The 15440-nt window shown below is 45.9% G+C and overlaps 1 protein-coding gene and 1 long non-coding RNA gene across 2 annotated transcripts in view; one reads left to right on the top strand and one right to left on the bottom strand.

Annotated features, from left to right (window-relative positions):
• Positions 1–8249, bottom strand: part of LOC140733020 (interferon gamma receptor 1-like) — a 63831-nt gene extending 55582 nt beyond the window's left edge. The window contains exon 1 of the mRNA XM_073055784.1: positions 7812–8249. Coding sequence (XP_072911885.1) covers positions 7812–7905 — 94 coding nt within the window. The 5' untranslated portion in view covers positions 7906–8249. The remainder of the gene's footprint in view (positions 1–7811) is intronic.
• Positions 7316–11673, top strand: LOC140733021 (uncharacterized). Its single transcript, XR_012100205.1, has 2 exons — positions 7316–7403; positions 9279–11673. It is a non-coding gene; the product is annotated as an uncharacterized lncRNA (long non-coding RNA).
• Positions 11674–15440: the final 3767 nt, after the last annotated feature.

Here is a 15440-nt window from a genome sequence, read left to right as displayed (position 1 = left end):
AATTATTTTGTTTTGAGTACAGTCAACGTTTCGGGCCAAGACCCTTCATCAGGACTGGAGAAGGGTGCTGTAACAATTATTTTGTTTTGCTTTACACTTGTCTGGTGGAAATGACATTAAACAATCTTAAATCTTAAATCTAGAAGCATTTTCCATATTCTGATGACCCTCAGAATGAAAATGTTGCCTGTCAGGCACTGATTAAATCTCTCCCCACTCACCTCTAGTTCGTAGAACATAGAACATGGAACAGTACTGCACCTTGTGGACCCTTCAGCCCACGGTGTTGTGGTAACCCATAGAAACACGCTCCATGAGTATCAGTTCCTGGTTCCCCAAAGGATGATAGAAAAATTGAGAGTTACTATGACAGAACAGGTCTGCCACAAGTAATTTCTTCCTCTTCCTCCCCCCAGTAGCCCCGTCATTCTCATTATCCCTCTTTGGGATAATCGGGTACACATGCAGCATGGCCACTTTTGTTTGTATTTGCACACTCCAGGACAGCGGCACTCTTTGACACATCCTGTTGTTGTTGCTTCCTATTTCAGGGAGGGGACTTGACTGATGGGTGGGGTGTCTTACAAAGGGTGCCTGCTTGTCCATAGACGCTGCCTGGCCTGCCGAGTTCCTCCAGCATTTTGTGTGTGATGAAAGTCTGTGGAAGAGTACATTTTGGGGGATGGGAAAGGTGCTGGCTCCCTGGGAAATGGTTAGCTGTCGATTGCTTTTCTTGAATCATGTCATTGTGATCTTATTGTGAGGAATTTATTTGTGGACTTCAGTGATTGAGAAGAAGAATGTGAATTCCTTATTTTGTTTTGAATAAATGTTCCACTTCTCTTTTCTCTGAATCTGATTTCTCAGATTCTGCGTTCCCAAGATTCTGTTTCGCAAAGATTCCGCATCTCAGTTATGTAGAAGGGAACATAGAACATAGAATAGTACAGCACAGTACAGGCCCTTAGGCCCACAATGTTGTGTCAACCCTCAAACCCTGCCTCCCATATATACCCCCACCTTAAATTCCTCCATATACCTGTCTAGTAGTCTCTTAAATTTCACTAGTGTGTCTGCCTCCACCACAGACTCAGGCAGTGCATTCCATGCACCAACCACTCTCTGAGTGAAAAACCTTCCTCTAATATCCCCCTTGAACTTCCCACCCTTACCTTAAAGCCATGTCCTCTTGTATTGAGCAGTGGTGCCCTGGGGAAGAGGCGCTGGCCGTCCACTCTATCTATTCCTCTTAATATCTTGTACACCTATATCATGTCTCCTCTTATTCTCCTTCTCTCCAAAAGAGTAAAGCCCTAGCTCCCTTAATCTCTGATCATAATCCATACTCTCTAAACCAGGCAGCATCCTGGTAAATCTCCTCTGTACCCTTTCCAATGCTACCACATTGGAAGGGTTGATTAATCTTAGAGTGGGCTAAAGGGTCGGCAGAACATTGTGGGCTGAAGAGGCCTGTAATATGTGATGCACATGTGACCTAATGTTCTATGTTCTAACCCTGGGATAGGCACATTCACTCTTCTTAATGTCCCTCATGGTTTTGTACACCTCTACGTGATCACATTTCAGTCTCCCAGGAATAAAGTCCCAAGCTCTCTCCGTAACCCAGTTTCTTGAGTGCCGGAAACATCCTTGTAAATTTCCATTGTACTCTTTCAAGCTTAATGGCATCTGTAACTGGGCAACTAAAACTGTACATAATACTCTAAATGCAGCCTCACCCAAATCTTGAACGACTGCAACACACAATATCCCAGCTTCTGTAGTTAGTTCCTGACTGATGACGGCCAACACACCCAACACACTTCATTGCTCTGTCCACCTGTGATGCCACTTTCGGAGAACAGTGTACTTGTACCCCCAGGTCCCCCCTGTTCTACAAAGCTCCCCAGGACTCTTGCCTTTCATTGTGAAAGTCCCGCCCTCATCTGTCTTCCCAAGACACAGCCCCTTGCGCTGATCCGAACTAGACTGCATAAAGACCAGAGGAATTGAGTCTGGTGATCTCTCCTACCCTGTTCATGGACTGTTTGTCCTACTCCCATCAGGGAGATTACCCAGCATTCATGCCAGGTCCACCATACTCAAAAACAGTTATTATCCCCAAGCAGTAAGGCTGATCAACACCTTCACACCCCAACCACTACTTTGTCATTTCACCTTTATGTACAGACACTCCTGTGCCTAGCGCCACTTTATGGCCATACAATCAATCTGTGTATGTGTGTTATCTTATGTACTTACAGTGGCATGCAAAAGTTTGGGCACCCCTGGTCAAAATTTCTGTTCCTGTGAATAGCTGAGCAAAGAAAAGATGACCTGTTTTCCAAAAGGCATAAAGTTAAAGATGACACATTTCTTTAATATTTTAAGCAAGATTACTTCTTTATTTCCATCTTTTACAATTTCAAAATAACAAAAAAGGAAAAGGGACTGAAGCAAAAGTTTGGGCCCCCTGCATGCTCAGTACTTAGTAACACCTCCTTTGGCAAGTATTACAGCTTGTAAACGCTTTCTGTAGCCAGCTAAGAGTCTTTCAATCCTTATTTGGGGGATTTTCGCCCATTCTTCCTTGCAAAAGGCTTCTAGTTCTGTGAAATTCTTGGGTCGTCTTGCATGCACTGCTCTTTTGAGGTTCAGACACAGATTTTTGATGATGTTTAGGTCGGGGGACTGTGAGGGTCACGGCAAAACCTTCAGCTTGAGGTAGTCCATTGTGGGTTTTGAGGTGTGTTGTAGAAGCCATCCTCTTTTCATCTTCAGCTTTTTTACAGACAGTGTGAATTTTGCTTCCAGAATTTGCTGGTATTTAATTGAATTCATTCTTCCCTCCACCAGTGAAATGTTCCCTGTGCCAATGGTTGCAACACAAGCCCAAAGCATGATCGATCCACCCCCGTGCTTAACAGTTGGAGAGGTGTTCTTTTCATGAAATTCTGCACCCTTTTTTCTCCAAACATACCTTTGCTCATTGCGGCCAAAATGTTCTATTTTAATTTCATCAGCCCACAGGACTTGTTTCCAAAATGCATCAGGCTTGTTTAGATGTTCCTCTGCAAACTTCTGACGCTGAGTTTTGTGGTGAGGACGCAGGACGGGTTTTCTTCTGATGACTCTTTCCATGAAGGTCCTATTTGTGCAGGTGCCACTGCACAGTAGAATAGTGCACCACCACTCCAGAGTCTGCTAAATCTTCCTGAAGCTCTTTTGCAGTGAAGCAGGGGTTTTGATTTGTTTTCTAGCAATCCTACAAGCAGTTCTATCGGAAAGTTTGCTTGGTCTTCCAGACCTCAACTTGACCTCCACCATTCCTGTTAACTGCCATTTCTTAATTACATAGAAGCATAGAAAACCTACAGCACAATACAGGCCCTTTGGCCCACAAAGTTGTGCCGAACATGTCCCTACCTTAGAAATTACTAGGCTTACCTATAGCCCTCTATTTTACTAAGATCCATGTACCTATCTAAAAGCCTCTTAAAAGACCCTATTGTATCCGCATCCACCACTTACTCATCCAGGTCATTTATAAAAATCACGAAGAGCAAGGGTCCCAGAACAAATCCCTGAGGCACACCACTGGTGACTGACTTCAATGCAGAATATGACCCGTCTACAACCACTCTTTGCCTTCTGTGGGCAAGCCAGTTCTGGAACCACAAAGTAATGTCCCCTTGGATCCCATGCCTCCTTACTTTCTCAGTAAGCCTTGAATGGGGTTCCTTATCAAATGCTTTGCTGAAATCCATATACACTACATCTACTGCACTTCCTTCATCAATGTGGTTAGTCACATCCTCAAAAAATTCAATCAGACTCGTAAGGCACAACCTGCCCTTTACAAAGCCATGCTGACTACTCCTAATCATATTATACCTCTCCAAATGTTCATAAATCCTGCCTCTCAGGATCTTCTCCATCAACTTACCAACCACTGAGGTAAGACTCATTGGTTTATAATTTCCTGGTCTATCTCTACTCCCTTTCTTGAATAAAGGAACAAAATCCACAACCCTCCAATCCTCTGAAACCTCTCCCGTCCCCATTGATGATGTAAAGATCATCGCCAGAGGCTCAACAGTCTCCTCCCTTGCCTCCCACAGTAGCCTGGGGTACATTTTGTCCGGTCCCGGTGATTTATCCAACTTGATGCTTTCCAAATGCTCCAGCACATCCTCTTTCTTAATATCTACATGCTCAAGCTTTTCAGTCCACTGCAAGTCATCACTATAATCACCAAGATCCTTTTCCATAGTGAATACTGAAGTAAAGAATTCATTAAGTGCCTCTGCTGTTTCCTCCGGTTCCATACACACTTTCTCATTGTCACACTTGATAGGTCCTATTCTTTCATGTCTTATCCTCTTGCTCTTTACATTCTTGTAGAATGCCTTGCGGTTTTCTTTAATTCTGACCGCCAAGGCTTTTTCATGGCTCCTTCTGGCTCTCCTAATTTCCTTCTTAAGCTCCTTCCTAGTAGCCTTATAATCTTCTACATCTCTAACATTACCTAGCTCCCTGAACCTTTTGTAAGCTTTTCTTTTCTTCTTGACTAGATTTATTAAAGCCTTTGTACACCACGGTTCCTGTACCCTACCACAACTTCCCTGTCTCATTGAAACGTACCTATACAGAACTCTACACAAATATCCCCTGAATATTTGCCACATTTCTTCCGTAATTTTCCCGGAGAACATCTTTTTCCAATTTAAGCCTCCAATTTCCTGCTTGATAGGCTCATAATTCCCCTTACTCCAATTAAACGCTTTTCTAACTTGTCTGTTCCTACCTCTCTCCAATGTTATTGTAAAGGAGACAGAATTATGATCACTATCTCCAAAATGCTCTCTCACTGAGAGATCTGACACCTAACCAGGTTCATTTCCCAATACCAAATCAAGTACAGTCTCTCCTCTTGTAGGCTTATCTACATATTGTGTCAAGAAACCTTCCTGAACACACCTAACAAACTCCACCCCATCTAAACCCCTTGCTCTAGGGAGATGCCAATCAATGTTTGGGAAATTAAAACCTCCCATCACGACAACCCTGTTATTATTACACCTTTCCAGGATCTGTTTCCCTATCTGCTTCTCAATATCCCTGTTACTATTAGGCAGGCTACAAAAAACACCCAGTAAAGTTACTGACCCCTTCCTGTTCCTAACCTCCACCCACAGAGACTCCATAGACAATCCCTCCATGACGTCCACCTTTTCTGCAGCTGTGACACTATCTCTGATCAGCAGTGCCACGCCCACACCTCTTCTGCCTCCCTCCCTGTCCTTTCTATAACATCTAAAACTTGAAGTAACCAATCCTGTCCCTGAGCCATCCAAGTCTCTGTAATGGCCACCACATCATAACTCCAAGTACTGATTCACGCTCTAAGCTCACCCGCTTTGTTGACAACACTCCTTGCATTAAAACAGACACATCCCAAGCTGTCGGTCTAGTGTGCGTCCCTTCTCTATCACCTGCCTATCCTCCCTCTCTCACTGTCTACAAGCTTCTCTGTTTCTGAGATAACCTCTTCTTCTCCAGTCTCTTCAGTTCAGTTCCCAACCCCGAACAATTCTAGTTTAAACTCTGTCGGTCCCCGTGGGATTCAAGTGCAAGTCGTCCTTTTTGTACAGGTCACACCTGCCCCAAAAGAGGTTCCAATGATCCAGAAATCTGAATCCCTGCCCCCTGCTGTAATCCCTCAGCCATACATTTATCCTCCACCTCATCCTATTCCTATACTCACTGTCGCGTTGCACAGGCTGTAATCCCGAGATTACTACCTTTGCGGTCCTGCTTCTCAACTTCCTTCCTAACTCCCTGTAGTCTTTTTTCAGGACCTCCTCCCTTTTCCTACCTATGTCATTGGTACCAATATGTACCACGACCTCTGGCTGTTCTCCCTCCCACCGCAGGATATCTTGGACGTGATCCAAAACATCCCAGACCCTGGCACCTTGGAGGCAAACTACCATCCGAGTTTCTTTCCTGCATCTACAGAATCGCCTGTCTGACCCCCTAACTATAGAGTCCCCTATCACTACTGCATTCCCCTTCCCTTCCATACCCTTCTGAGCCACAGGGTCAGACTCTGTGCCAGAGGCATGTCCACTGCTGCTTCCCCCAGGCAGGCTGTTCCCCCCCCCCCCAACAGTACTCAAACAGGAGTACTTATTGTCAAGGGGTACAGCCACAGGGGTACTCTCTAGTACCTGACTCTTCCCCTTCCCTCTCCTGACTGTGACCCACTTGTCTGTCTCCTGTGGCCCCAATATGACCACCTGCCTGTAACTCCTCTCTATCATCTCCTCGCTGTCCCTACTAGGTGAAGGTCATCCAGATGCATCTCCAGTTCCCTAACTCGGTCCCTCAGGAGCTGCAGCTCGACACACCAGGTGCTGGGAGAGTCCAGGATCCCCCTACATCTGACACTGAGCACAGAAAACTGGCCTCACACACATACTTCCTACCTCGCCTCGTCCCGTTATCACCTAAGCCTGTTGAGCCAAAGCCCTGTCAATCTGCTGCCCGCTGGATATGGCGGCCTTCTTTTTAAACCTTTCGCGCTCTACTGGCTGACGTCACGCGCCTGCGCAGTCTCGCCTCTCTTTAACCCGAGTAATAAAAAACTCCCTTCGCTCCGAAAAATCAGCAGTTCACTCACAGCCTTCTTGCTTACATTACGAACTGAGGAAACGGCTCCCTGAAAACACATTGCTATCTTCTTCTAGCCTTCTCCTGCTTTGTGGGCATCATTTATTTTAATTTTCAGAGTGCTAGGCAGCTGCTTAGAGGAGCCCATAGCTGCTGATTGTTGGGGCAAGATTTGAGGAGTCAGGGTATTTATAAAGCTTTGAAATTTGCAGCACCTGGCCCTTCCTAACGATAACTGTGAACAAGCCCTTGGTAAAAGTTATCAGAGAGCTCAAATCACTTGGGGCGGCCAAACTTTTGCATGGTGCTCCTTTCTTTTTTCTCCATTCTGAAATTGTACAAAACAAAAACAATCCACTAATCTTGCTTAAAATGTTGAAAAGAATATTTCATCTTTAACTTTATGACTTTTGGAGATCAGTTCATCTTCTACTCACTTAACTATTCACAGTAACAGAAATTTTGATCAGGGGCGCCCGAACTTTTGCATGCCACTGTATATATATTATTATCGTGTATTTTTAAAAAAAATCTTATTGTGTTTTTTTTTTGGTGCTGCATCGGATCCGGATTAACAATTACTCCGCTCTGTTTGACATTTGTATATTGGAAATTGCGTCAAGCAATCTTGGTTGATGGATTGAGATGTCTTGAAGCTGACATCCCCGGAGGTGACTGTCAGCAGCTGCAGTCCGTATTCAGTCACCGCATTTTGAGGGAACCCGCGGGTAAGTACTGGAAAATCGGATCGCCAGAAAATCCTCAGGAGTTGTTTCTGTGCGACACCGGCAGTTTACAGAAATCTGCCAGTTCCTTTGTTTCCCTGCGCGCAGCCTTTCTGCACAGTCAGTTCCCGAGGTCAGACAGCGGCTGTCCAGAAACGTAACCAGTTACTAACCAAGATGAATCATTGATCGTCCGGAAATTTTAAACCGACTTACGATATTTTGACCCAAGTGGATAAGAGACTGATTCATTCTCCTCTCCAGAGTGGGGGGTGGGGACAGGGCATTAATGTTCCAGAGGCAAGTTAATCGGAACTGATTGTCAAATGCTCATTAACTAGCTCCCGGACGGTGACAGAAGCCAGGCCGAGGAGCCGCCCCGCCCTCCCGCCCCTGTGGCGCCCTCCCTACCTGAGGAGTCCCGTCCGAGAGCAGGAACCGCTGCACAATGCCGGCTCACACAACTCAGGCACAGCGATAGAGCCAGGATTCCAGCCCCAGACATGCTGTCCTGCCCGGCCGACTTCAGAGAGCCATGTTCCTTCAGCCAGCGCTTCGCCACGGGATTACAACGTCCAGGTTTCGCTTTCAAATATGCTCTGCTGGCTCACTGACTCTTGTTTTATGCCCAGACTGCGCGGGACTTCCCTGCTCCTTAGACGAGAGAGAAATGAGATTTCCATCACATGTTGACCACTCAGTTGTCTTTACTGGCAAATCATCACTCACACAAAAAAAGACATTCCCCTACTCTTGGACATGCGGCCGAAGTGGACTAGTTTCATGTTGGGATAAAAGGACATCTATACCAGAAAGGATGTAAACCCAGTGCACAGACACTCGCTGCCAGTCAGCCTCTTTGCAGGGTAAATATCTCGCTCTACAACCCCTAGTAGGCACATCCACCCTGGGGGTCTGGCAAGAGCAGCGTTTAGACCATAAGTCCATAAGACAAAGGAACAGAATTAGGCCATCAGGCCCATCAAGTCTGTTCCGTCATTTCATCATGGCAGATTTATTATGCCTCTCAACCCCATTCTCCTGCCTTCTCCCCGTAATCTTTGACACCCTGACTAATCAAGGACTTTTCAACCTCTACTATAAATCTACCCAATGACTTGCCCTCCACAGCCATCTGTGGTAATGAATCCCACAGATTTACCTCCTGCTAGCTAAGGAAATTCCTCCTCGTCTCTGTTCTAAACTGAGGCCGTGCCCTCTGGTCCTGGACTCCCCACTTTAGGAAACATCCTTTCCAGATCCACCGTATCTAGGCCTTTCAATTTTCAATAGGTTTCAATGAGGTCCCCCACCCCCCATTCTTCTAAACTCCGGAGTGCAGGCCCAGAGCCACCAAACAGACCCTGTACATTAACCCTTTCATTCCTGGAATCATTCGGGAACCTCCTCTGGACCCTGTCTAATACCAGATAAGGGGCGCAGAACTGTTCACAATGCTCCAAGTGCGGTCTGACCAATGCCTTATTTATTTCCTCTGCCCGTGAGAAGATAGTGCGCTGCTTGCTTGACCCTGTGTGATGAAGCAATTCTCATGGCACCCGTGATACCAAAGACCCCTTAACTATTGTTTTGTTGCAGACACTCCTATAAGACACAGCCTTATACCAGTCGGGGCCTGAGGGAGCCACAGTTTTCATGGAACCGCAGTGACAGATGGAATTGACTGGTGCTCCGGAAGATTGTCCCCTCAGCCCCTACTCGGCTACAACACAGTCCAGGCCCTTCAATCCACGGTGTTGTGCCGATTTTTTTAACCTATTCCAAAACCAATCTAACTCTTCTCGCCTTCGTAGCGCTCCCTGTGCACTTGTCACTGCGTGGCCAGATTTTTTGCTAACCCCATCTGCATATTTTCAGGTGCAGTGGGCCATATCTCAACTAATGCGGAGTCAGAGTGCGGGAAGGTGATGGCGACGCAGTGCCATGACAACACCCTCTCCCTCAATGTCAACAAAAATAAGAAAGCCGGTCATTGGCTTCAGGAAGGGGAGGGGTGCACGTGCTCCTGTCTACACCAATGGTGTTGAGGTTCATAGTGTCGGCCATCAAGCTTGCGGATGACACAGCGGTGGCTGGCTTTATCAAGGGCGATGGCGAGATGGAGCATAGAGAGGAAGTGGAGCTGCTGGTGGATTGGTGTGAGAAGGACAACCTAAGCCTGAACGTGGAGAAGACCAAGGAAATCAGTGTGGACTTCAGGAAGGTGCTGACAAACCATCCCCCCTCTATGAATACATGGCCCCTCCATAGAGGGAATTAAGTGCACCAGGTTCCTGGGAATTCACATCACGGATGACCTCACCTGGTCCTTTGATAACACCTCCCTGAACAAGAAGGCACAGCAGAGCATGATCTTCCTAAGAAGATTGAGGAAAGCAAGGCTCCCCCCTCCCCATCTTAACTGCATTATACAGGAGCACTACTGCAGTCATTCTGACAAGTTGCATCTTCAACTGGTATGGGAATAGTCGAGCGTCGGACTGAAGTCCCTACAAAGGACTTTGGGAACAGCTGAGAGGATTATAGGTCTCCCTACCATCCATCGGGGACATTTATCAGGAGTGCTGCACTACACAGGGCCCTTAGTATTATTAAGGATCCCACCCATCCATCCAGCATCCTCTTTGACTTTCTACCATCAGGCAGGAGACTCCGATTCATAAAAACAAGAACGGTCAGGATGGGAACCAGCTTCTTTCCCCAGTCCATTAGGTTTCTCAACTGCCGGCTGGGTCGTATTCCAAGTGTCAATGGTTAATCTGTTCCATACCTTACAATATTTAATATTAATGCACTTTAGTGCGATTTATGTGTGATTCACCTGTAGATTTTATCCGTAGTTTCATAAGTTATTGTGTGTAATGTGCATTACTGTGCTTTACAACCTGGTTCAAAGAGACTTTATCTTGTTTCTATATACATTATATGGTTATATACTCTGTGTAGATAAATGACAATAATCTTGATGGAGTCAAGAGCTTCAAGTTCCTGGGTGTGAACATCACCAATAGCCTGTCCTGGTCACAATCACATGGACAAGAAAGCTCACCAACACTTCTACTTCCTCAGAAGGCAGAAGGAGTTTGGCAAGTCCCCACTGACTCTCGCAATACACCATAGAAAGCATTTGTCTGGATGCATTTGGCATGGCAATTGCTCTACACCGAAACTGCAGGGAGTTGTGGGCACAGCTCAGCACAGCGCCGAAACCAACGTCCCCACCACTGACTCTGTCTATACTTCTTGCTGTCTCAGTATAGCAGCCAGCATAATCAAAGACCCCACCCACCACAGTCATCCTCCCTTCTTCTGTCTCTGATCAGAGAGAAGATGCAAAAGCCTGAAAGGACAGACCATCAGGCTCAATGATAGCATCTACCCCACTGTTATCAGACAATCAGATGGATATTTGGCCTCACGTATGCTCTAGCTCGTTTTGACCTTGCACGTTATTGTTTACCCGCATTGCACTTTTCAGTGGCTTTTACACTTTGTACTGTTATGCCCTTGGCCCCCTCCTTTGTGAGAATCGCAAGAACCCTAGTCAAGGGGGGGTCAACTGACCCAAAAGAGGAAGAGACGTGCTGAATAGACACAGGAAAACGGGAGAGAGAGAGAGAGAGAGACCACGTTCTCCCAAGAAGCAGAATAAGGGCGACATTGACTATTGTCTCATGGAGACCACGTGAAAAGTCCTCGGGCAAAGTGGGCTGGTTGAGAGAGAGATTGCATTACCTGCAACCTTGATTGACACCTGCGATCCTGTGAAGAAGATAAAGGAGGGTCTGAGGGGGGGAAACCCTCAGACGCACCAAGGAAGCACGACACCGATTCCCGTGGGAGCGGGAAGCCATTTTGAAGGAAGCCACATGCGTTAGATTCCAAATTTTGAATCTGTGGCTAGAACCAACGAAAGACTGCTTTTAACTAACAACGGGGAAGCCTGCTCCCCTGATTCCAAGGATTTGCTCCGTAAAGACAACGGGCAAGTGTTTATCTTTTCTAAATCATCTCTCTCTCTACAACGTGAAAACCCCAGTGGTTCCCAAAAGGGAAAAGCCTGCGAACTTCTGAGTGACTCTTTATATTTCAATTGGACTCAGTATTACCCCTAGACAACTATAGAGCTTATTTCTGATTGATTATTGTTACACCGGTGGTTTAGATTGAGTTTTGACGATGTATATGATCTGAATGTTTTGTATTAACCATACGTTTGTGCCCTTTTTGAATAAAACGTTTGAAAATAGTAGCATCCGACTCAGCTGATCCCGCTATCTTTGCTGGTAAGTTACCTGGTTACGGGGTTTCATAACAAGTGGGGTTCTCGTCCCGGATTTGAAACCAAACGGGAGGGTCAGTGAATCGGGCTGTAAGTCCAAACTTAAATCTGGTTACGCAGGTAGCCAGATGGGAAACCAGCAAAGATGGATGTGGATGAATTTATGAGAAACCCGACGGTAGAGGTGCTAGGGAAGGCTACAAAATCAGACTTGGTAAATTTGGCGCAGGCGTTAGACCTCACAGCGGTGAAGCCAGCAATGAAAAAGCAGGAAGTGCGAAGGGTCATACAACAGCATTACGTTGGGAAGAAGGTGTTTGCAGCTGAGGATTTGGAAAATATTCCCGAAAGGAGATTAGCGAGTGGGACAGATCAGGCAGAGTTGGAGAAAGCAAGGCTGGACCATGAGCTTAAAGTAAAGCAGCTAGAAGTAGAAGCAGCTGCGAGGGAAAAGGATGCAGAGAGAGCTGCGAGGGAAAAGGCTGCGGAAAGAGAGCATGTGTTCAAACTAAGGGAATTAGAGATGAAATGGGATCATGAGCTCCAGCTAAAGCAGCTAGAAGTAAAAGCAAGAGAGAAAGAGAAACAAAGGAGCCATGAATTGGAGCTGGACAGGCGAAGGCAAGAGCAAAGAGCTCAAGGGGAAGAGAGAGGGGAGGGGGACGATTTAGCCAGAGGTATGATTTCGGCAGCCAGGATGCCGACCCACCGACCGGCGAGTACGGTCTCCCCGCTCCTAGAGTCCCAAAGCTATCACGCATGCGCGGTCACTCACAGCCTGTCGAGAAAAGCAGCTGAGAACCAGAGCAGTTTAAATCAGGCCAGTAGTGAATTGGCCAAGACGTTTTTACCGACCCTGTACCACGAGGGTTCAGAGGGTGGTAAAACAGAAAGGAGTAAAGGGAAAGGGGGTAAGGAGATAGCCCCCCCTTAGTGAAGAGAAAGGTCCTAGAGGTAGGAAATAAAGATGAGAAATGGATAAAGCTGTTAAAACGTCCAGAGTTGGACGTGGTTGATCTGTCTGGTTTGGCAGAATTGTTTGGAGAAGTTGAGAGTTCTAAAGGTGTTCTCGATGGTCCCGAGAGTGAAATGAGGGCAGTCTTAAAGAGGAAGGGTATCCTTGCTGTGGAGAAGTCAGCTGAAATGGCCGAGGAGGTTGTTTCAGCTCGCAGGGTTGCGCCTTCCCCAACGGGGGGCTGCCTAGAGAGTAGCTGGAAGGATCGGGGGACGTTAGAATTTGAAAAAGGTACGGGTGTTGAAAGCCTGGAAGAGGCCATTGTCCCGTTTGAGTGTGTCCAAGATGGGGATGCACGTGGTGCTGAACCTAGTCACGGAGCTCAGGAAAAAGTGGAGGTATTTGACTCAGCTCGACGAGACGGCCGTCCTTTTAGAGCAGATAGACTTGGTTTGGAAAAAAAAGGGTTAACCTTGGGAAGTGAGAGTTCCCAGGTGGTTGTGCTCGAAAGTGGGTTACAAGTTGGTGAGGTGAATATTATTATTGAAGGAAAAGGGAAATGTGTAGTTCCCAAATTGACTGAAGAAAATTTAAAGGCTGGACTGATATCAGAAGCAGCAACCAGGCTACAGAGACAATGGCTCGGTACCACAAAGCCTGTGAATCAATTACAGGTTGAGTTGGAAGGTAAAGGGGCCCCACACGCTATTGTTATTCAAGGGTGTGGTGTGAACAGGCAGCACTTGACATGCTGTCTGAACAAAGCGGGATCGCTTGCAGATCTTAAATTGGAAACTAATAGCATGACGGGTCCTGAAGAGAAAAATAACAAATTGCATAAAATTAAAGAATTGGGTGGAAATTCGGAAGATGGTCTAAGTTTGGAACACATTGTTGATAAAATAACTCCTATGAAAGGAGCGGGCGAAAGCCTATTTCGCCAGGGTGCCCAAGATCACCATGAGGGAATTAACCGGAAAAGAGGCGAGGGTTAATGGGGACGCCATTTTTAAATAGCAGAAGCCGGTTTTAAGGGATTTTGACAAAGATATGAATAATAAAGACAACACCCATGGAAGCTTGACTGTTAAGTTTGAAAGTAACATAAAAATTAGTATTCTGCATGAACTTTTGTAGTACACACGTAAGCTAAGATCACAACTCTTAGTTATGTTGCTGAAGAAAGCAAATAAATAAGGTGGTTATTGAGCTGAAGTTTGATGCTATCAGACTTTAGTATGGCACGTGAGGTTAAGGTATTAAAGAAAAGGGGCACTGTACTTGTTACCTGTTTAGATACTGACTTGAATGTATAACAGTAGTACTCTGTGAAGAGAAAAGCTTGTGTAGTATGTAGATTCAAAAAAAAAAATCCTGTACCAACCTGTTTTTAACCACTGGTTAAAAACCCGTTATGGGGGGAGGTGTTATGCCCTTGGCCCCCTCCTTTGTGAGAATCGCAAGAACCCTAGTCAAGGGGGGGTCAACTGACCCAAAAGAGGAAGAGACGTGCTGAATAGACACAGGAAAATGGGAGAGAGAGAGAGAGAGACCACGTTCTCCCAAGAAGCAGAATAAGGGCGACATTGACTATTGTCTCATGGAGACCACGTGAAAAGTCCTCGGGCAAAGTGGGCTGGTTGAGAGAGAGATTGCATTACCTGCAACCTTGATTGACACCTGCGATCCTGTGAAGAAGATAAAGGAGGGTCTGAGGGGGGGAAACCCTCAGACGCACCAAGGAGACACCAAGGAAGCACAATACCGATTCCCATGGGAGCGGGAAGCCATTTTGAAGGAAGCCACGTGCGTTAGATTCCAAATTTTGAATCTGTGGCTAGAACCAACGAAAGACTGCTTTTAACTAACAACGGGGAAGCCTGCTCCCCTGATTCCAAGGATTTGCTCCGTAAAGACAACGGGCAAGTGTTTATCTTTTCTAAATCATCTCTCTCTCTCTACAACGTGAAAACCCCAGCGGTTCCCAAAAGGGAAAAGCCTGTGAACTTCTGAGTGACTCTTTATATTTCAATTGGACTCAGTATTACCCCTAGACAACTATAGAGCTTATTTCTGATTGATTATTGTTACACCGGTGGTTTAGATTGAGTTTTGACGATGTATATGATCTGAATGTTTTGTATTAACCATACGTTTGTGCCCTTTTTGAATAAAACGTTTGAAAATAGTAGCATCCGACTCAGCTGATCCCGCTATCTTTGCTGGTAAGTTACCTGGTTACGGGGTTTCGTAACAGTACTGTATCGTTATTTAAAAAATTTTATTTTGCACTCCCAACTTTATTAGGTACCGTGTGGAATTGCTTTTCTGCACACCACTGTTGTAATGCGTGGCTATTTGAGTAAATGCCACCTTCCTGTCAACTTGAACCAGTCTGGCCATTCTCCTCTGATCTCTCTCGTTAACAAGGTATTTTTGCCCACAGAATTGCTGCTCACTGGATGTTTTTTTTTGCATCATTCTTTGTTAACTTTAGAGACTGTTGTGCATGAAAATCCCAGGAGATCGGCAGTTTCAAGTTCGTTCGAGTTTAATTATCAGTCAGTCACAGATGAATAAGCCAAATGAAAGAGTGTACCTTTGGGGCCAATGTGCAGAACGTGTTAACAACAGCACACAGCACATAGCGCAACTGGTCATGATAGCAGAAAGCATACAGTCACAAAATATTAATATAGCCCAAATCCCTGATTGGCATGGGATGTTGTCCTGGTCCAGTGTGTTCTTCTACTAAGTGAACACTGGGGGGCAGCACTGATGG

Source organism: Hemitrygon akajei, chromosome 9 (assembly GCF_048418815.1).
Source record: "Hemitrygon akajei chromosome 9, sHemAka1.3, whole genome shotgun sequence".
Lineage (NCBI taxonomy): Eukaryota > Metazoa > Chordata > Chondrichthyes > Myliobatiformes > Dasyatidae > Hemitrygon > Hemitrygon akajei.
The sequence above is the reverse complement of the archived record's forward strand: the minus strand, read 5'-3'. Positions and strand labels throughout refer to the sequence as shown.